At 39.8% G+C, this 23,770-nt stretch overlaps 1 protein-coding gene across 2 annotated transcripts in view; it reads left to right on the plus strand.

Annotated features, from left to right (window-relative positions):
• The window catches only part of UBP8 (ubiquitin-specific protease 8), a 49,870-nt gene that overhangs the window by 15,140 nt on the left and 10,960 nt on the right, over positions 1–23,770 (plus strand). For both annotated transcript variants that reach the window (XM_088952084.1, XM_088952085.1), the window contains exons 6-10: positions 3,093–3,437; positions 3,578–3,718; positions 3,841–4,011; positions 15,546–15,803; positions 15,932–16,080. In XM_088952084.1, the coding sequence (XP_088808210.1) occupies positions 3,093–3,437; positions 3,578–3,718; positions 3,841–4,011; positions 15,546–15,803; positions 15,932–16,080 (1,064 nt within the window). The remainder of the gene's footprint in view (positions 1–3,092; positions 3,438–3,577; positions 3,719–3,840; positions 4,012–15,545; positions 15,804–15,931; positions 16,081–23,770) is intronic.

Raw genomic sequence — 23,770 nt, forward strand, 5'->3', positions numbered from 1 at the left:
AACATAATCATTGAAATGTGAAGGTAATCAAATTGTTCTTTGAGGCCTAGTGACTTGTTCATGAATGTGGTCAAGGCTGTTTGTGTTGGAATTGTGGTCAGGGATCAGTTCATCAGTAGGCTCAGTTACGGGCATGATGGTGGTGGTAATGGTGGGTTCATTACTTGGTATATTAGTGGGTTCTTGGGGATGGTGCTGATACGGGTGGATAGGTGTTAGTTAATGAATCTGAGGGTTGTGGTAAAGGCTTGACAGATATGGAAGAGGTTATGGGAACATTAATGTCAATGTTCTGAAAAGGGATTGTGGATTCATAAAAACTACATCTCTAGAGGTGAAAATGCGATGAGAAGGTAAAAAATTTTGTAACCCTTTTGCCCATGAGGATAATCCACAAAAATTCCTTTAGTGGCTCGACTAGCAAACTTGTCCCTTGGACATGGACGAACTTGTGCGTAGCATAAGCACCCAAAAGTATGAAGATGCCTGTAGTCAGGAGGTTTGTGATAGAGTACCTCAAATGGTGATTTGCCTGATAATTGCGGTGTTGGGAGCAAGTTTATGAGATAATTTGCTGTAAGGAGACATTCCCCCCAAAATGTTGTAGGGAGGGAAGCTTCAAACTGAAGAGCTCGAGCGACTTCAAGTAGGTGGCGATGTTTGCGTTCAACAACACCATTCTGCTGGGGTGTATCTTTGCAAGATCTTTGATGAATGATACCTTTAGTAGTATATTATTGTTGCATAGCTTTTGAAGTGAATTTAGAACCATTGTCCGAACGTATGCATTGTACACCACAGTTAAATTGTCGCTTTATCATGGCACAAAAAGCAATGAGAAAAAACACGGCCTCTGATTTATCCCTTGAGAGATAAACCCAAGTGCATTTACTAAAATCATCAACGACAGTGAGAAAAAAATGGGCTCTAGAGTGAGATGCAGTTCGGTAACCTCCCCAGATATCACAGTGCACAAGCTGGTAAGGAGCGGTGGTGCTGGATACCCAAACTGGAAATGGAATTCGTGTTTGTTTAGCATGGTGGCATGAATCACAACAGAAATCTCTCGGTGTGACGGGTATGCCGCTGATGAGTGAGATGCGTTGTCATGAGGCATGGCCAAGACATCTATGCCATGTGATGTTATTTATAGCGGAAGAAACAACTACATGTGCTGAAGATGACTGTGCAGGGGTTGTAAAATGGTAGAGGCCATCACAGAGCTTGCCCACTCCAATCACTTTCTTGGAGGCAAGGTCCTGAAGAACACAGAATGATGGAAAAAATATAGCCGCACAGTTGAGCTGATTGGTTAGTTTGCTTATAGAGAGTAGATTACATCTAAACTGTGGGAGATACATAACATTATGTATAGTATGGGAACCAAGATTCACAGACCCCTTATGAGTGGCTGAGATAGAAGTTCCATTTGGTAGGCTAACAAGCCTCTTATGACTCAAACACTGGGATGTTGTAAACATAAGACTCAGATGCAAGCATGTGGTCAGAGGCACCACTGTCAAGAATCCAATTGGGAGGAGGTAGAACCTTACCAGAGGTATTGGCCAAAGCAAATTCAGACCTGTCATTATTAAGAAGAGAAAGAAGTTGATTGTATTGATTCATTGTGAGCCCTGAGATGGGAGAGCTAGCAGCAGTCTCTGAAGATTCAGTAGCTACACATGATGTAGATCGAGGTTGATGTGGTGGACCCTTAGAATCAGACCGTCGGCTTGATCGATTCTTTTCCCAATTCTCCGGATATCCAATTAGCTCATAACAGCGGTCTTTGGTGTGACAATGATCACAGCGCAGTCATTGCTTGGCTTGTCCATTTGAACCCGATCCTCGTCCACTTGGTCTAGTAGAGGCATTAAGTGCTTCTGCTTCTGGCTGACTAGGAGAGTTGCGCAGAGATACGGTGAATAGATGCTTTTCTTCTTGAGTGACAAGAGCATATGCACGACTCATACTAGGCAGTGGATCAGATCCAAGAATCGCAGATCTAATTGAATTGAAGGAGTCATTGAGTCCCATGAGAAACTGATGTAGTTTCTCCTTGTCTCTTTCAGCAGCAAGAATCTTTGTTGCTCCACACGAGCATTCAGGTATAGTTACGAGTGTTCCTAACTCTTCCCAGAGTGTCTTGAGTCTGGTGAAATAACCAGTGACTGTGACTTGCTGGAGAAGAGCCAGGTCCCGTTTCAGTTGATGTATACGAGGAGTGTTACTCTGCGAGAACCGTTCTTCGAGCTTCTTCTAGATTTCAGCTGCGCATTCTATGAATGTTACGCTGTTGCATATGTCACGGGACAATGAATTGAAGATCCACGAGGTAACCATCGCATTGCATTTCGTTCAAGCTGATTCTTCTGGTGATGCAGCATCAGGACATGGCAAAGATCTATCAACAAAACAGAATTTGTTCTTTGCCTTTAAAGCTGTCTTCATCGCCCGTTGCCATGTCGGGAAGTTTTCTCCGACGAGTGTAGACGAAACCAACACTGCTCCTGGATTGTCCGTTGGGTGCAAGAAATATGGTGAGCTTCCATTGATTTCGAACGCCATTACCAATCTTGAAGAAACAAAAACCTAAGGATCTTGCGCCGCTCTGATACCATGTAAAATGCTATCAGATGCGATAGAAACAGAGGAAGAAAACTCTGAATTAATTCATTAAGATAGATGGTAAATATATATATACTAAAATATCTGATTTGGACAAGTGAGCCAACTTGGCCAACTGTCAAGTGATTGAGGGCCAGCTGTCGGGTGGTTGTAAGAATGCAAGAGGCTTTCTGTTATGACTGTTATGACAACAGTTGGTATATGCTAACAACATCCCATCCACTCTCCAAGAGCCCATGAATCCATAGGAAACAGCTTCTGAAGGCAGGGACTTATATAAAGGTTGATTATCAGTTTGCATATTGTTTTTGGATGACCATTTCATTCTGTTTTTTCACAATTATTCTTCTGAAGGCCAAACTTGAGTAAAGTGATCTGTCAATTTGTTTATTTGTAGATTTAGATATTATTTAATTCATGGTATTTACTGTATATTCTCTTGTTTTTGGTGTATATTTTTGTAGATTCTCCTGGAACTACAAGTTTATGGGTTGTCAGATTCCATGAAGAGCAGAGAAGGAAAGAAAGATGAACAGTCAAGATTGGGGGTTTCCTCTTATGGTGGTTCACCAATGGTTAATGGCAATGCTGGGAATATGGATTCTGGTTGTTCTCTAACCAACTCTTCAGTCTTTGGTGGAGGCTCTGGAGAATCCGGTTCTTTGGGCTTGACAGGACTACAGAATCTTGGAAATACCTGTTTCATGAATAGTGCCACCCAGTGCTTGGCACATACACCTAAGCTTGTTGACTATTTTCTTGGAGACTACAATAAGGAAATAAATCAGGACAATCCACTGGGGATGGAAGTATGTAATTATCCATGTCAAATGCCTTTTTTGTTTGTTATGTTTCTGAGAAATTGATGGTGGCTTTGCTTTTTCTAGGTAGTGGTACTAGGAACTTCTTTTCTCTTTTTCTGTCTCTCAGCTAGCTACTTCTTTGTCAGGGTGAGCTTGCCTTGGCATTTGGTGACTTAATAAGGAAGTTATGGACTCCTGGAGCAACTCCAGTGGCACCAAGAGTGTTCAAATCAAAGCTTGCTCGTTTTGCCCCTCAGTTCAGTGGCTTTAACCAACATGATTCTCAAGTAAAGTTTTATTTTTCTTTTTATTTTTTTCCACCACAAAAAAATGATGTTCTTATGAATTTTGGACTTGATTGTGTCTAGATGGAAATATTTGTTAATATGGTTAAGTTATTGCCTTTTAGGAGCTTCTTGCTTTCTTATTGGATGGTCTCCATGAAGATCTGAATCGTGTAAAACACAAGCCTTATATAGAAGCTAAGGATGCAGATGGTCGTCCAGATGAAGAAGTTGCTGATGAATATTGGCGGAATCATCTTGCTCGCAATGATTCGATTATAGTTGATATATGCCAAGTGAGTATTCTTTTCAGGTTTTGTCTAAACATGTTTTTAACTTTTTAGTCTCTATACTGTTGTTTTGCTATCATGGTTCCATGCTGAACTTGCTTCAAAATTTTATTATTGTTAACATTATTGTGCCTTAGATATGTTTTTTTTTTGTTATTGTTATATTTCCTTATAGCACTCAAACGAGCTTGGGCAACTTTATAATTTCTCTTATTATTTGTAGTCTCTTATTAATAAATGGTTTGAGTGAGGTGTGGACATCACACTTTTCCTTAATTATTATTTTTTCATCGTTTATTCTAAATGTCTGTTCTTCTCCATCTCCTCTTGACAAACCTTAGAAAGTTAACGATGTTGGACCGGAGCAGGTTATTGGCTGCACCACTGTACGTTGCTGTTCTATCTTTACCCCTTCAAATATGTTTGAAGAACAAATCTGACATCACTATGCCATACAGGTGATGTCAGGTCCTGCATGGTCAGCTCTTTTAACCTCATGAGAGAGGAAGTTATATGGGGACTATATATGATTTTTAAATGATTTTTGAAGGTAGTATATCATTTTCCATGATTTTTTTTGAGAAAATAGAATTCAGTTTAGTGTTCTTGGATGGTTGTTACCTTGTAGATTGGTTTTGGAAGAATCAGATGCATATTTATTTGATCCAGAGCATATCTGTGGAGATGCAGGGAGTTGTTTCGAGTTGATAAGAGCAGTACTGAATTTTTTAGAAGTCATTTTCTCTCCATATATTACTGGCAGCCATGAAAAACCCTTCTATTTGGACTGTTATGTAGGAAGGAAGAGCAGTGCATGCATTGCTGGTAGCAACTGGTCAGTTCTCAGTTGAGGGCCATACTGACTGCATCACTAGCTAGTTGTTTGATACTCATGATGCAGTTGCCTAGGATGACTAAGCCTTGACTAGGTTGACTAGTCGATTAATGACTTGTCAACCTAGCCAACCACAAAGTCATTTTAAAGCTTTATTTGTTTGTATCTCTAATTATTTAAAATAATTTATGTTTGCATCTCTAATTATTTAAAATAATGTAGAGTATTTTTTCATTTTATTATACTCAAACTGCTGCTTTAGATATTTGTAATGGAATATAAAATACATAAAAACATGAAATAAAAAAGGCAGTGGATGGGTTCTTTTATGTTTCCTTCCAATCAGTAGTGTGATGGTATGTAGTTGCCACAAACAACAGGCGCATCTAATGGCTAAGGATGCACTCTTCTTTGAAAAAAAACGGTTGTGGTTCTCAATCATATTCTTTCCAGCCTAACTTTTTCTTTGTTTGCAAATAAAAGCTGTCAACTAAATGTACAATATCCTTCTTTTCTTTGCATACTTTTTTTTTTTGATAGATAAAATTCAATTGATTTCAGTAGAAGCAACTGATAAATAGTTCGTTACAAGCATCCCAATATGAGGCGTGAGGTGCAGCCTCACTCATTGATACAGAAGCCTCATAAAGTTACAATTGGGCCCAGTACAATTGTTCCCTAGTTACCCCTTGTTTAGCTAGAGAATCAGCAAAAGCATTTGCCTCCCTCCCCACCCACTGTATAGTTACCTCCAGCTGCTGCGTTAACCATTTGAATTTCTTCAATTCATTTCTGTAAACCCAGATCACTGAATCTGGGTTTTTTTTGCATACTTGTAGTTCATATTTACTTATTTAGGAGATTGTACCAATATCTTTAATTTAGAACATATCTTTTCTTTGTTGACTAATCGTGTCCAGGCATTGACTAATCATTGCATCAACTAGAAAGGCAAAATGACTATTCATCACCTTATTGTATTGATAACACTATCGATGGTATTCAAGAGTTTAAACCCAGCATTATCCGTTGTGCTTGCAAGTGTGTTTGAGGACTGGTAGATATCCCCAATTTTTCTCATGTGTTGGACCGACAATTTATTGCTCTAAGAAATTTTAGCATTGGTTATACACAGTTTTAGAAACTAGACATGTCAGAAAATAGATGTATGCGAATGTCATATACTGCATTGGGTTCCAATAAATCCATGGGCATTGATCAGCTCCAAAGCAATTGATAGTGCAAATCACTACTGATAAGTTTAATGGGAAGAACCATTTGGAGTGATCTCAATCTGCAATCATGTTTATTGGTAGATGTAGTAATATTTAGTCTAAGGGTTGAGTTGGGTATGCTGGCATAAACCATTCTTATTTATTTCTTCTTAAAAAAAGGTAAAGTTACACTTCTACCCTCCATTACAAAGAAATATTTAGACTAAGTATAAATACTCCCCCAGAGTGGAAAATAGATGTCAATCATGCTCAATTTGTCTAATATAGTGTCCGGTTTCTTCTTTACTAAGCCTTTTGTCAAAAAATCAGCAAGTTGGTCTTTAGTCCTAACATATGGAAAGAAAATATCATTCCTGTCAATCTTCTCCTTTATAAAATACCTATAAATTTCCACATATTTAGTTTGATTGTGTTGCACAGGGTTGTGAGCAATGCTTTTAGCTATTTTGTTGTTACAATACAGCTTCATGGGATCCTTAGATTCTATACCAAACTCTTGCAAAAACATTTTTAACCACAACTCTGATATCCCATTGGCCATAGACCTAAATTCAGCTTCCACATTAGACCGGGCCACAAGATTCTGATCTCTTAGGAAGATTTTGACTGATTAGTTATTGTTATATTTGATTAGCTGCATAATTCGGGGAAGAAAGTTGTGGATTTACCAATATTGAGAATTTTGGGGTTGAGATGGACACCTTAACCCAATTTCTCCATCTCCTAAAATTCATACTACCCAGGAAATAATCCACTAACTACTTGTTAGCGTAGGGGTATTTCTGTCTTTATACCTAGATTAATGTTGCTGATCTGTAATGTTGTGTTGGAACATGTGCTCTTAACTTAAGTAAGGGCACATAGGTATTTTCAGTTATGTTTTAATAATAATATAAATACTTCCTGGCCGACTAGGAGAAGTCATGTTGACTCTTTCAGTTCGAACCATAATTCTCTCTTCTCTCTTTCTCTCTCTCTTTCACCTTTCTTCTTCTACATAACTGATCTCAGACAGACAGAACTCTAAGGCAGACTTGAATTCTAACATGGTATCAGAGCAACTTGAATCTGCCTAGGTTTCTATTCTTTACGGACCCTATCTAGGGTTTTTCCTTTTTTTCTGTGTTCGATTGGAGATAAGGGAAAGGGCTGAAAAGGAGTGATCGCCCTCTTCCCTTGGAGGTTTCTATGCCTTCAGTCAGGTTATATGTGGTCGGTTGCTGTGATTTCTGAGATCGCCCTCTCCTAGTAGAGGAAGAATAGAGGGCCGAACTGTGTGTGCAGTGGCTATCGTGTGTGGCTGTTGTGTGTGCAGTGGTTGTCGTGTGTGGACTGATTTCTTGCTCGTATGGGTGTTACTTCAGTGATAAGGTAAGAGATTTCAGTGCATGATATCTGTTATGGATTAAATAGGAAGTGTGTTTCAGACCATATGCTAGGGTTTCAGACAGTAATGTGCCAGGGTTTATGTTGGTTTCTTTGTGCATTTTGAAGGAAGAGATATGCTCATATAGTGGTGAGATTTCAGGTAGTTGTAGGAGTAAGGTTTGTGGTGTGAGCACACTTTTCAGCAACAACAAGTGCTGAAATTAGTGTGATAGGTGTGATCTAGGGTTTGTGGTGTAAAGAGCACACATTCCAGCAACAATAAGTGCTGCAATCAGTGTGACAGGTGTGACCTAGTGGTGTGTAGTGTGCAGATCTCAGTGGTAATAGATTTCAGCAAGTGTGCATTTTTGGTGATAACATAATGGGAGATAATAATGATTATAAACCTAGTGTGATGGTGCCTACAGATTACTTGAATGTTCAGATGACCTCCATTAAATTAAATGGAGAGAATTATGTGCTTGGGCTAAATCCGTTGAAGTCTTTCTGAAGGCAAAGAAGAAGGTAAAACACATTAGAGAGGAGAAACCCTCCTCTGACTCTCACGAGTATGAAGACTGGGAGCAAGAGGATGCTCAGATCATCACATGGTTGTGGAACAGTATGGAACCCATGATTAGTGTGAACTTCATGTTTCTTGATATTGCCAAAGATGTGTGGGACCATGCGAAGAAATTGTATTCGGGGCAGGACAATACAACCAGAGTTTATCAGCTTTATCAAGAGTACTTTAACCTGCAACAGGGCAATCGAAGTCTTGAGGAGTACTATGCCAACATGAGGAACATACGTAATGAGTTGAATGTCTATCATCCTCTCACTTCTGATGTCAAGATTCAGCAACAACAGAGAGCAACTTGATGTGACTAGATTTTTGGTGGGACTAAAGTCTGAATATGAACCAGTACGGGCTCAGATATTAGGAGGATCATCTCTTCCGTCCCTAGAAGAGGTATTTGCTCGACTTCGGAGGATTTCTATCGGATCTACTGAGAACTCTAATATCTCAGATAGATCTGCCTTTGTTGCATTTAGAGGCCATGGTGTTAGAGGTGGAGCTAGGGGAGCTCAGTTTGGCCGTGGTGGTGGTAGTGGTTCTGCATATGGCCGAAGTGGCAATGGTGGGTCTACTTATAATCGTGGTGGTGGTCGTATTGGGGGCAGAGATTCAGGGGGAGCCTGTGGTAGAGGACGTAGGTCAGGCCCGAGGAAGTGCACTCACTGTGGTATGGATGGACATACTATCAACTATTGTTATGATTTACATGGTCCTCCCTCAACCTGGGCCAATCATGTCGCGACCGGTGACTCAAGTTCCTGCTTTAGACAGGATAATCATTCATTTGATCATATGCCTCCTACATCCACTGATGGTCCCATGAAGGAGATGGTGAGTGTTCCCCGTGATGAATATGAGAGGTTTATCCAATCACAACAGAACATGGCGACTTTTGCAAACTCAGGTATGGCTTGTCTGGTATCTACACCCAATCCCTGGATCATTGATTCCGGAGCCTCCGATCACATGACTGGAACTCTGGGTGTGTTTTCCTCCTTATCTCATTGCTCAACATCACAATCTGTCACCCTTGCTAGTGGTTCCACATCCTCAATATGTGTGTTTTTCAGGATCTCAAGACGGGGATGAAGATTGGTGGAGGGCATGAAGCAGGTGGACTGTATTATCTTGACGGTGGTGGTGGTAGAACTTCAACAGCTCTCCAGTCATCTCTTTCTCCTCTCTAGTGGCATTGCCGATTTGGCCATCCGTCGCTCAAAGTCTTGAAGTCCTTGGTTCCGTCCTTGAGTCAGCTTTCTGTTTTGGATTGTGAGTCGTGTCAGTTTGGGAAACACCATCGTGTTCCCTTATAAAGTGATGTTATATAATGGATACAGATATTTTGTCATTTTTGTGGATGATTTTTCAAGGATGACGTGGCTCTATTTAATGAAAGAAAGAAGTGAATTGTTTACCATTTTTCAGAAACTTTATGCTGAGATTCGTAATCAATTTGGTAACCACATCAAAGTTTTTCGTTCTGATAATGGCCGCAAATATTTATCCTCATAATTTCAGGAATACCTGGACCAACACGACATTATACATCAGACCTCGTGTACCTACACCCCACAACAAAACGGGGTGGCTGAGAGAAAGAATCGCCATCTCCTTGAAACAGTAAGATTCCTCATGCATCACATGCATGTTCCCAAGTTGTTTTTGAGTGATGCAGTGTTTACCTCTTGTTTTCTGATTAATCGGATGCTCACGTTCATCCTTGATGGTCATTCTCCGTTTCAGGTCTTGTTTCCCACTTTGTCTCCGTTCCCTCTTACACTGAGAGTTTTTGGGTGTGCCTGCTTCATCCATAATCTGGGTCCCGGGAATGACAAGTTTGATGCCCGTTCTCTCAAGTGCATCTTCCTTGGCTATTCTCGGACCCAGAAAGGGTATAGGTTTTACCATCTTGGTTCTCGACGGTCCTTTGTGTGTGCTGATGTCAATTTCTTTGAGTCTACTCCGTTCTTTTTGGGGTCCGGTGATGCTTCTTCCTCTTCATCATCTTCTCCTCTTCCACTTCCCGTTGTCAATCCTCCTTTTGTTCCAGTTGTGACCAAATCCTTGCCTCCGGTTCCACTACCTGTTGAACGCCCACCTATCCGTCACGTGTATACACATCACCCACGCGCACCAGCTACTACTCCTCCGGCTACATCTCCATCGACGGATCTGGCACCAAACCCTCACTTAGCATTTGAGCTTGATCTACCCATTGCTTTGCGGAAAGGTAAACGTACTTGCACCCTTCATCCCATTTCTAATTATGTTTCTCTTTCTCACCTTTCCGCTTCCCATCGCCAGTTTGTTACCCTGTTATCATCAATTATTGTTCCTAAAGATGTTCAGGAAGCCCTTGCCTCTCCAGGGTGGTGCCGTGCCATGGAAGAACTCTCAGCCCTTCATCATAATCATACTTGGGACCTCACTACTCTTCCTCCTGGGAAGCAAGCTGTTGGTTGTAAATGGGTTTATACGGTTAAGTATTTGCCTGATGGTAGTGTTAAACACCTGAAAGCACACTTAGTTGCAAAAGGGTACTCCCAAACCTATGGTATTGATTGCACAGAGACATTCTCGTCGGTTGTGAAGATAGGGTCAGTTCGTGTTGTGATCTCTCTTGCAGCCATGTATGAGTGGCCACTATATTGGCTTGATATCAAGAATGCCTTTTTGCATGGTGATTTACTCGAGGAGGTCTACATGGAGCAACCTCCAGGGTTTTTTGCTCAGGGGGAGGATGGTAAGGTGTGCAGACTAAGGAAGGCTATATATGGGCTTAAACAGTCTCCTCGAGCATTGTTTGGTAGGTTCAGTGAGGTGGTAAAGAAGTTTGGTATGAAACAGTGCAAAGTTGACCATTCTGTATTTAGTCATGACTCTCCGAGAGGAAAAGTACTGTTGGTGGTGTATGTAGATGATATTGTTATTACTGGGAATGATAACATTGGTATTGACAGGCAGAAGACTTATCTGCAGGATCACTTTCAGACAAAGGATCTGGGTAAGCTGAATTACTTCTTGGGGATAGAGGTAGCGAGATCCAAGTATGGTATTAACTTGTGCCAGAGGAAGTATGTGCTTGATTTGCTGGAAGAAACATGCTTGTTGGGTGCCAAACCAGCTGAAACACCCATGGACACAAATACCAAGCTAAGCAGTGATATGGGTGAAGTGTTTGAAGACCCTGGCAGATACCAACGACTTGTGGGCAATCTGAACTACCTAACCATTACCAGACCAGACATCTCATTTGCGGTTAGTGTGGTAAGCCAGTTCATGCAAAAACCTTTGATTCCTCGTTGGAATGCAGTTCTGAGAATTGTGAAGTATCTAAAAGGGGCTCCGGGTCGCGGTCTGATATACAAGAGTGGGGGAAAACTTGAATTAGAAGGGTATTCTGATGCTGATTGGGCCGGTTCTATGTCTGATAGGTGGTCTACTACAGGCTATTGCACGTTTCTGGGAGGTAACCTGGTGACACGGAAAAGTAAGAAGTAGACGGTTGTGGCAAGAAGCAGTGCAGAAGCAGAATATAGGGCTATGGCGCACACCGTTTGTGAATTAGTGTGGCTAAGGAACCTTCTATAGGAAGTAGGGTACAACATTAACACTCCAGTAAAGCTCTATTGTGATAATCAAGCTGCAGTTCATATCTCCTCTAATCCAGTGTTTCATGAAAGAACCAAGCACATTGAGGTTGACCGCCACTTTGTGAGGGAGAAGGTGCTGAATGGAGAGTTAGACACTACACATTGTTAATACAGGAAATCCGTGGGCTGACTTATTTACGAAAGGCTTGAGTCGGGGAAGAATGGACTACATATGTAACAAGTTGGTGAGTATATACATATACTCACCAGCTTGAGGGGGATTGTTAGCGTAGGGGTATTTCTGTCTTTATATCTAGATTAATGTTGCTGATCTGTAATGTTGTGTTGGAACATGTGCTCTTAACTTAAGTAAGGGCACATAGGTCTTTTCAGTTATGTTTTAATAATAATATAAATACTTCCTGGCCGACTGGGAGAAGTCATGTTGACTCTTTCAGTTCGAACCATAATTCTCTCTTTTCTCTGTCTCTCTCTCTTTCACCTTTCTTCTTCTACATAACTGATCTCAGACAGGCAGAACTCTAAGGCAGACCTGAATTCTAACACTACTCTTTTAAGATTTCTTTGTTGCATAACGTGGAGGATGACCTCGTTTGGAAAGGTGGTGTTGTTGATATAAGAGGAGTTGGGAGGATGGATGAAAGGATGCAGGTATTTCAGGTGGGCTTGGTTGGTAGATTCATTGGGAGAGAGATGGGAGAGATGGAGGTGGAGAAAGTTGAGGTTTAGGCAGCTCTAGAATGGGGGCAGGAAAGAGTGATGGGGGTATGAAAGTTGAACGGAGGTTTGTTATTGTTCATGTTTTATAGGAGAAAGGATGTAGGAGTGGGTATTCGAGTCAAAAGGCTCAAAGAAGAGGGAGGTTGCCTGAGACTGGTGGTTCTTGGTGGCAGGGGAGGTAGTTAGTGGAAGGAGAAGACATGTTGTGTGGCTTGGAGTGGTGAATATTTCACTTCATGCTTGGAGCATTCTGACTTTTTGAATAAGTTGGCAAATTTTGCAGTAGATCCTAAAGTTTGATGCTAGAAACAAAACATGGGACAAACTGGACATGGCAAGAGTTTTGGTGGAAGTGATGGATGTCTCAACTATTCCTAACAATTTGGAGCTTAAGTTTGCTGGGGAATGCTATGAGTTGAGAGTCATAATTGAAGGGAAACATGGGACTTTTCCTAAGGGCGGATGAAGAGGTTTTGAGAGCAGAAAGAGAGGTAGGTGTTTTAGAGGTTGGAGATGAGAAGAAGGGGGGAAGGTCATGAGGGAGAAAGCTCTGGTTTCAGAATAGAGGAGATAGTGGAGGGAGTTAGGAAGTTGAGGGTTGTCTGAAGGGGGAAGATGATTAGGTGGTTCAAAGGCCAAAGGTGGAAACATGGAGGAAGATGAAGTTGGGATGTTTTTACTAAATCAATTCATAATAACATTGTTGAAAAGTGTTCTTAACAAGGTGGGAATGCTAGAGATTTTATGCACCAGCTTGAGGGCAGTGTTAACAAGGTGGGAATGCTAGAGATTTTATTGGTTCCGTTGTAGTACTCAATTGCATAGTTGTCAAGGTGACGCCTGGGCGACAAGGCGCCCTTGGAGACTCGCCTCGCCCGGTCGCCTAGCAGTTTTGTATACTCTTATAAAATACTTTTATATTGTTACTTTTTTGTAATTTTAATTATAAAATAGACATTATTAAACAAAAATATTCATTTTTTGTGTTTATAAATTAATTTCTTTTTATTATTTTCTTATTTGTTAGGGTTTAATAAACACAAACATTGCTAACTGCTGTATTGAACCCTCAAAGACTTCAGAATTTGAACCAATAAGTAAGGGAAAAAGTTAAAGTTTTGTCTAATCAGCACATTTCTTCCTCCACATTTCTTCTTCTTCTTCCACCTTTTTTTTTCTTCTTTTTCTATAACAAAAATAGGGGTTCAGTCCCTATATTTTTAGAATTTTCTTTTCTTTCTTCTTTTTCTTCTCAGAAATATGTTGATTTTCTAGACATAAACATGAAGTTTATAATTTTCTTATGAAAATTATGGATAGTTATAAAGGAAAGATGGTTATGGAACCTAGTGAACTACCTAGGATATGTATTGTTCACTTAAAAGAAATCCATCACCTAGGCGACTAGGTGACAAGGCACCCTCCTGTTGCCTAGCCTTGCCTTGGTGCCTTTGAAAACTATGCTCAATAGAGCATGGGCAACTTTATTTGAGTGAGGCACGACCTCACACTTTTCTTCATGTCCATTTAAGTTGTGATTATCTTGAAAGATTCTTTGTTGCCTATCTATTTTCTTTTCAATAAAAGAACACTAAATAGGCAAAAAAGAATCTTTCAGGATATCACAACTTAAATAGGGCCAAATAAAGTACTTCTGAACTGTCATTTTGGACCTAAATCCATCACGACTAGTTGAATCATGAGGCTACTACGGTGATTTAAAAGGTGTGCCTAGGCGCATAGTTGAGGCGCATTTTAGGGTATGCGCCTTGCCTAGGCCCCAAGTGCAGAACTTTCAAAAGGCGCTCACCTTTCGAAAATTTGCACATTTTCTTGTTTTTTTTTTTTTGCCTAGCAGCTAGTGAACCGGGAAATGGAGAGACCTATTTTCTAATGTTATTCATTCATCCTAATAAAAAATGTTTTTAAAAGAATTAAAATTATAAATCTTTTTCATTGGGATTAAGAATTTAAAACCCTAAAATGGACTTGTTTGGGTTTGCCTCAAGGAGATTGGCTCAAAGGTGGCTCGTAAGATCAGGAATACATAATCTTTAACATCACGTTAGCTATTTGAAGTAATGCAATTAGGGAAAAATAAAGAGATTGTGATTTTTTTTTTGATAAATAAAGAGATTGTGAATTTTACATGCTTGAGTATGTTTTATATGTTATGTTTGATTTTATTTTTATTTTTTCATTTTAAAAATGTTTTACGTGTTATGTTTGTGTATCTTAATTTGAGATAATAGGTTTTTAAATTTAAGTTTATATTTTTAATTAATATTATGCTTAATATTTTTAAAATTTTGATTTTTTTTGAAAAATTTTGGCATTTTTTTGAAGTTTTGGTATTTTTTGAATTTTGCACCTTGCTTTGAAAAGGTGTGTTCCTTGGGTGCAAAATGCTCCTTGTGCTTTTAAAACACTAGGCAGTTAAATCCTTGTCATGGTCATTCATCAAAAAAAAAAAATCCTTGTCATGGTGAACACATTACTTTCTCATTGCTGTTATTTTTTGGACTAAAATTCAATTTATGGTTCTCTGAATTTAAATTCAAGTTTATATTTTTAATTAATATTATGCTTAATATTTTTAAAATTTTGATTTTTTTTTGAAAAATTTTGGCATTTTTTTGAAGTTTTGGTATTTTTTGAATTTTGCACCTTGCTTTGAAAAGGTGTGTTCCTTGGGTGCAAAATGCTCCTTGCGCTTTTAAAACACTAGGCAGTTAAATCCTTGTCATGGTCATTCATCAAAAAAAAAAAAAATCCTTGTCATGGTGAACACATTACTTTCTCATTGCTGTCATTTTTTGGACTAAAATTCAATTTATGGTTCTCTGAATTTAAAACTGATCTTTGTGTGCTTTCCCTTTACCCATTTTGCTTTATATAATTTGATACGGTTTAAGTTCATTGAACCTAGACTGGGTAAGCCCTGTATGGAAACAATAAGGCAAAGCCAAAGATGACTCCCCAAGAAATACACCATCTTCTAGGCATCCGCCTTGACAATTCTGATACAAACTTGTGTTATGGTTGTCCATTTCAATCAGTTCAGATGATTGATCTTGCTTTCAATAATCTAGGCTTGAGGTTTAGTGATTCTTGTTTGTAGTTTTCAAAGCTCCTTTATGTCTATTAAAGTCATTATTTGCTTCTCTTGTTGGATGTACTTATTTCAGGGTCAATATAGATCAACATTAGTTTGTCCTGTTTGCAAGAAAGTCTCTGTCACATTCGATCCATTCATGTATCTATCACTGCCTCTACCATCAACAACAGTGCGGACGATGACTATAACAGTTTTAAGCACTGATGGGAGTACTCAACCATCTCCATTTACCATAACCGTGCCAAAGTCCGGAAATTGTAAAGATCTGGTCCAGGCTTTAAGCATCGCATGTTCCTTAGGGAGCAACGATACCCTATTGGTGGCTGAGGTATGTTGTAATGATTAGTTTTCTATACATCGTCATTTTGCATCATTGACAAATATGTCAGACTATATCTATACATTCACATTTGTTCATTTGGGATTTGAGTTGAGAGAATGTAAAACTCTATGCAGATATACAACAATCGGGTCATTCGTTACCTAGAGGAGCCGTCTGATTCATTATCCTTGATTAGAGATGATGATCGTCTTGCTGCTTATAGGTTACCAAAGGATCATGATAAACTCCCTTTGGTGGTTTTCATGCATCAGCGGGTGGATGAGTAAGAATTTTCTGTTTTTTATGATTAAAATTAAATTATCAGGGTTTTTCTTGTTAGTTTGATTTCCCTACATGTACCTGTTCTCTCTTATTGCTTTCCCTATGCATATACTTATTTAATTACTTAATGTAATTTGTTTTTGATTTGGAATGAGTTGGAAGAGGAGAGAAGAAGAAAAGGAGGAGGAAGAGAGAAAAAGTATGAGGTGGCAACCTCTATATCACTTATATGAGATTGTACAATGCAGTAAATGACCGGAATACCCCTGGTTGTATATTAGAATAGTAGAACAAATAGTAAAATAATAAAACAGAAAAATAAAGTCAATGAACTGTAGCAATAAAGAATTTGATGATCTTCCAACACTTCCTCAAGTGAAACATAGATGTTAATCATGCCTAGCTTGCCAAGACTGTACTGCAATGTAGACTTCTGAACTCCTTTGGTAAATACATTGGCCAATTGTCGATCAGTCTTAATAAAAGGAAGACACACTTCCACTGTCATTATTTTTTTTATAAGCAACAGTTTCATTAAAGAAAACTACCACATTGCTCCAGAAGAAAGCAGCAAGCAAAAACAGTTACAACAGACCCAAAGGTGATACAAGATAAAGCTCCTGTACACAAGGAACTCTGATTATGGCAGTAAAGGAAGCTACAAATTACAATTTGGCCTTGGACATTCCCATTCAATCTGGTTCCTTGCCACCCCTGCCCTAGCACTTCTAGGCACCCAGTTGAATATGCTATTCAATAAAGAGCCCAAATGTTGTGTCTGTCTCACTATTGGCCTGACTTTCCAGGGGATCATATCTTATTGTTTCATCCAACAGATTATAGCTTGATTTTCTCCTTCAACCTCCACATTTTTCATTTCCTTCATATTCATCAATTTTAATCCCTGAGTCAAAGCTTGCAGTTCATCCCTTGGAGAGTTTCCAACACCAATGAATGGGGCCTGAATTTGGGGTGTAAACAGATCGAATTCGAATCAAATAAGGCAATATCCGAATTCGAATCTGATTCAATATCTGATGGATATTGAAAATTAATATTCGAATATTCGATTCGATTTGAATTCGACCAATTAATTATTTTGTTATTTATTTATTTAATTGTTATATATAAATTATATAAACTATTTAAATATTTTATATTATATATAAGAATTAAATAAGCGGTCAAATTCAGATATTCTTGCGAAGCAAATCAGGCCATACCTGAACCCGATTAGCTAATCAGTATGTATAGGATATCCGAATTCAACCGATTATGATATTTGAATTATCCGAATTTGATTCGATTATGTCGAATCTCGAATTCGAAATCGGATTTTCGAAAACCATTGACACCCCTAGCCAGATAGCTAAGTAGTATGTGTCCATTGTGGTCCTTGACTAAACTCCCAGTCCATTGTGGTCCTTGACTAAACTCCCAATACTAGAATCTTGTGGATTCCAGAGTAGGGGTGTAAACGGTATTCAAAAATCCGATTTTGAATTCGGTATTCGATATAATTGAATCAAATTCGGATATGATCTGATTCGATTCGATAAATATCCAATTTCGACAGATTATTTAGTTCTTATATATAATATATAACATATTTTATATAATTTATATATAATAGTTAAGTTATATAAATAATTTATAATTTATATACTTTATATCAATAAAATATTTATTTTATGTATTTATTAATTATTTAAAATAATTAATTAATTAATCGAGTTTGAATCGAATCGAATCGAATCGAATATTCAAATATTTAATCGGATTCGAATTCGAATGTTAATTTTCAACATCCGTCGGATATCAAATCGAATTCGGATTGACTAATTAGATTCGAATTTGGATATTGCCTGATCTGATTCGAATTTGATCCGTTTACACCCCTATTCCAGAGGCTGCGACCATCAAAGTTGAGTTTAAATTTGTCTAATGCTGGTGCATGCCAACTGACCACCTTTTCAGATTCCTCACTTGGAAATTAGCAACAATTTTCTAGCCTCTTAAAAGGTCGATACAAGGCGATACCTTTGAATTCCTTTCACACCAAGGCCCAACGAGCTACTCTTATCATAGTGAACTCAATCAGCTCCCCCACCTCTCTTTCTTTCTCCTAAAAAAATTTGACATTTCTTTCATTCCAATTCCTTTTGTCTCTTGTGCATCTCATCCAGTTTGCACTAAACACATCTTTCATTCTCTCTTGGGGCCACCTAGTCATACCCAACCAAGGATAAGAAATGTTCCCACATCTGGATTGCAAAGGTACAGTGCAGCAGAAGGTGGCTGGTGGTTTCCCCACTCCTCAATCAAAGGATGCATACATGAAGTGAGAGACACCGGTTTTTCCGCTCTCCAAGGTTTTAATGTTTTCATTGGCAGCTTCCCAACAAAAGACCTTAACCTCAGGTGGAATAGGATTACCCTAAACTTATTTTACTGGAAATGGGTTTGCTTCTTTGGATTAGTAAAAGGTTTGGAAAAAAGTGGAGCAAGAAAAGAGCCCATTAACGTTAGGTTCCCACACTCTCCCATCCATCCTTGAAGGACACAAATTTACTTGTTGAAGGATATCAAGTAGGGAGGTCATATCACCCATTTCCTTTTCTCTTAAAGCCCTCCATAAACCGAATTCCCAAAGATACATACTTACCCTGTCATGACTCTCTCTCTCTCTCTCTCTCTCGCATCGCTCGCTCACTCGCTCATAAAGTGGCTTTCAACAATGTCAATGTGTTTTGTCATGCTGTACAGGGTTATGAGCAATGTTGATTGCCATTTGATTGTTGCAATAACGATAGCCCATGTACAAGCATATCTAGCTCCTTAAGTAATGATCTCAGCCACAGTGCTTCTAACACTCCATGTGTCATAGCTAATACTTGGAGCTTAGAGAACTTCTGTACACCATGAGAACAAAAATGCATGGGCTATAGCAGCTTGTCTTTTCTATTCAAAGATGTACATGCAGTAAGTTGAGGAGGTTCTTTCAATAGTATTGAATTGCTGTTTGTTTCTGTAGGTTTTCAAGACCACTATTCAGTCTTGATCACTAAGAAATTTCAGGTTCGATGAGAAGAGAAAGTGAAGAAGATGTAAAAGAAAGAGTGGTGGAAGAGTAATAGAACACAGATTTTGAGGAGAAGAACAGAATGTCAATGTTCTGCCGCCGCCACTTTAAGTTAATATATATAGGTTATGCTAGTTACATGAAAGGACATATCTTCCCTTGGTGTTTACATCATAACTGCTAACAAATAACAAACAATATAAAACTGAAACTAGAATTAACAGAATAGCAAAATAACCACAGCTGTGACTAGATGCATTCTACCCTACGGAATATCAATGTTCTCTACACTCCCCCTCAAGTTGGGAGTATATGTTCATCATTCCCAACTTGGATAGATCCGCCTCTAGCTTCTTTCTTGATACGACTTTAGTAAGAATGTCTGCTAGTTGCATATTGGATGTGATGTAAGGGAGGCATACTTCTTGGGATGAGACCCTCTCTCGCACAAAATGGCAGTCAACTTCAATGTGTTTGGTTCTGTTATGCTGTACTGGATTATGTGCTATATTAATGGCGGCTTGATTATCACAGTACAACATTAGGGGCTTCTCATACTCAATACCCAACTCCTCAAGTAGAGATCTTAGCCATAGGATTTCAGCCACTCTATTGGCCATGGACCTGTATTCTGCTTCAGCACTTGACCGGGAGACAACACTTTGTTTCTTACTTCTCCAGGAGATGAGGTTTCCTCCCACAAGGGCACAATATCCCGAGGTAGACCTTCTGTCATCAACACTCCCAGCCCAATCTGCATCAGTATAAACCTCCACTTTCATGTGATTGTTGTTCTTGAAAAGTATACCCCGACCTGGGCATCTCTTCAAGTAGGCTAAGATTCTTTCTGCCGCAAGAAGATGTGTGGTTCTAGGAGAATGCATGTACTGGCTGACAACACTAACAACATAAGTAATATCTGGCCGAGTGAGGCAGAGATATAGGAGCTTTCCTACCAGTTGCTAGAGCATAACTTTGTCTTCAAGAAGTTCCCCACTCTTGGCACTAATCCAGTGATTCTGTTCAATTGGTGTATCTGCAGGCTTGACACCTAATTTTCCAGTTTCTGCCAATAGGTCGATGACATATTTCCTCTAAGATATAAAGATCCTCTGTTTGGATCTAGCAACCTCAACACTCAAAAAATACCATAGTACACCAAGGTCCTTCACCTCAAATTCTTGGTGAAGAAGCTGTTTAAGATATTCAATCTCATGGCTATCATTCCCTGTAACCACAATATCATCATCAACATATACGGCCAGTAGTGTCAAAGAGGACTCCACCCTCTTGATGAATAGGGTATGATCTGACTGGGCCTGTACATATCCAAACTTCACAAGTGCTAGTCTGAATCTATCGAACCAAGCCCTAGGTGACTGTTTCAAACCATACAAAGCCTTGTTGAGCCGACAGACCTTCTTACCTATTTCTGCATCATAGAATCCAAGAGGCAAACGCATGTAAACTTCTTCCTGTAGATCTCCATTCAGAAAAGCATTTTTCACGTCCATTTGGTATAAAGGCCAAGTGTGACTTGCTGCAAGGGACAATAGAACTCGAATAGTAGTCATCTTGGCTACCGGTGCAAATGTCTCCAAGTAATCTATGCCATAAGTCTATGTAAACCCTCTTGCAACTAACCGAGCTTTATACCTCTCAATAGATCCATCTGCATTATGCTTCACTGTAAATACCAATCTGCATCCAACTGGTTTCTTTCCTTTTAGCAAATCAACTACCTCCCAGGTGTTGTTTTTCAACAGGGTATCCATCTCAAATTGCATTGCATCTTTCCATTCAGGGACGGATAGGGCTTCTTGCACTGTTCTTAGAATAGGGACATTGGAAATGGAGCTAAGGTAGGACCTGTAGGTAGGAGATAGGCGATCATAGGATAAAAAATGGGAAATACAATGGGCTGTGGATGTGGTACAATGTCGTTTCCCTTTACGGACTGCAATTGGAAGTTCAAGATCATCTGTAGGGGAAGTCTCTGTGGGCTCTGGGACCGAAGTATCTGGTCCTGGAGCTGCATATGAGATTGGAGCTGGTCTAAACTGCTGATGATCAGGATCAACCTGCCTGCACCGCCTGTGATAAACCCTCAACTCCTGATCCCTCTAACCACCCTCACCATTGCAGCTTTCCCTCAACTCCTGATCCCTTTGACCACCCTCACCATTGCGGCTCTTATCACCCAATGGAATAGGTAAAGGAACTGCCCCACTCTCACTGCTCTCCCCCTGAAGACATGAACTCAAACCCCCACTCTCACTACTCTCCCCCTGAGGGGCAACCCGAGGATAATAGGGTGCCCCCTCAAAGAAAGTGACATCCATGGAGACAAACTTTCTTCCGGAGACAGGATCATAACAACAATAACCCTTTTGAGTTTGTGCATAACCAAGGAAGATGCATTTGGTGGCTTTGGGTTCGAACTTGGAGGGATGGGGTCCGAGAAGTTGAACAAAGCAAGTGCAACCGAATGCCTTAAGGGGAATAGAAAACAAGTCCTCACGTGGGTGTAGAAGCGAAAAAGGAGATCGCATATCAAGGACACTGGAAGGGACCCGATTAATAAGGTATACCGTCGTGAGGATAGCATCCCCCCAGAAGCGAATAGGGACATTGGAAGTAAACAAGAGGCTTTTAGCCACTTCCAAAATGTGCCTATTCTTCCTCTCGGCAACTCCATTTTGTTGAAGTGTATGAGGGCAAGAGCTCTGGTGGATAACCCCATGATGAAGAAGATAAGATGTCAAGGATTTAGCAAAGTATTCCTTTGCGTTATCAGATCGGAGAGCTTTGATCTTGGCATCAAACTAGGTGAGGATCATTTGGTAAAAATTTTGGGTCAGGGAAGGTACCTCATCTCGTGAACGCATGAGATAAACCCAAGAAAAGCGGGTATGGTCATCAACAAAAAACAAAAAATATCTGTACCCACCCATGGAAGGGATATGATAAGGCCCCCAAACGTTAGTATGCACAATATCAAAAAAAATTATCACTCCTTTTATTACTCAATAAATAAGGCTTTCTACAATGCTTAGCAAATTCACAACTTTCACACTGTAGTTGAGATACTCAATAGACTCAAATAAAGTAGGAAACATGCTCTGTAAAGATCGAAAAGACAAATGACCTAATCGGTTATGCCAAAGCATAACCGGACTCACACTTTGAGAAACAAAAGACAACTTCTGTACTGACTCTCCCTGATGGGATCGCTCCCCGTGCAGATAGATCCCATTTGTCTCACGGCCAGTCCTAGTCACTTTCTGCGTCTCCAAGTCCTGAAAAGCACATCGGTCAAGGAAGAAGGTTACTGAGCAGTTCATATGCTTGGTAATATTACTGATTGAAAGAAGGTTAGTATCAATCTTAGGCACATGCAAAATAGATGATAAGGAGGTAGTATCTGAAAGTTTGATGTCACCCTTCCTAGAAATAGGAACCAGGGAGCCATCAACAATAGATACCTTATCCCTACCAGAAGACAAATGGTAAGTAGTAAACAATGAAGGCAAGCTAGTCATGTGATCAGATGCACCTGAGTCTATTACCCAACAAGGTTCAGTAGTACCTGGAGCTGAGGCATGATAGGCTGAAGCTCTAGTACCTGAATGGGCGAAGGCAGATGTGACAGGGGCTGATGGAGGCTGTGGTGGCTGAGTTGAATTTCCAACCTCCTTTTCTAGTTGTATTAGGGCAGTGCCCTTCTTGTTTCTTAACTTCGCAGGAACCAAGTGGGGATGCAGTTTCCAACATGTCTCTTTTGTATGTTTGGGTTTCTTACAATGTTCACATACTACATCCTTCTTGTCTTCCTTCCTCCTGTCCTTCTTTGAATCACCCCTGATTTGGGTGTAGCCGCTACAAAGGCTGATATGGGTTGCATCATAACCTTCCTTCTGGTTTCTTCACTGTGTACAAATGAGTAAGCCTGAGAGAGAGTCACACTGTCTCTAATCAAAATCTGCTGCCTCACAATATCATATTCTGAGTTCAGTCCCGCCAGGAACTCAAATACTCTGTTTGTCTCGATGTGCTTTCTATGGGTCTGCGCATCTTTGGGACTCTCCCACTCAAGAGTCTCTAAGTGATCAATCTCATGCCACAGGGACTTCAAGGTAGAGAAGTAGGCCGATACCGGTTTCTCTCCTTGTTTAAGGGTGTTCACCTCACATTTCAATTCATATGCTCTGGCAACATTAAGGGGTTGGGAGTAAGTTTCTTTCATAACATCCAATATCTCCTTAGCTGTCTTTGCCCACAAATAATTCCGGCTAATATGAGGCTGCATAGAATTACACAGCCATGTCATAACCAAGTAGTTTTCTTGCATCCACTTGGTATATGTCGGGTCTCCCTTGGAAGGTTCTTTTATATCTCCCAGGAGGTACCCTAATTTACCTCTTCCACCAATAGCCATCATGGCTGATTGGGCCCATTCCAAATAGTTTGATCCATCAAACTTTACAGTCATAATCTGACCACCCATCTCAGAAATACCACCATAACTGGTGTTCCCAAGACTGCCTTCTGCCTGAATTTTAGACTCCATTTCTGTCAAGTCTCAAAACAGTACTTGAATCACCAATCA

Source organism: Nelumbo lutea, chromosome 6, assembly GCF_056320005.1.
Source record: "Nelumbo lutea isolate HS-2025 chromosome 6, American lotus-T2T, whole genome shotgun sequence".
Taxonomy (NCBI): Eukaryota; Viridiplantae; Streptophyta; class Magnoliopsida; order Proteales; family Nelumbonaceae; genus Nelumbo; species Nelumbo lutea.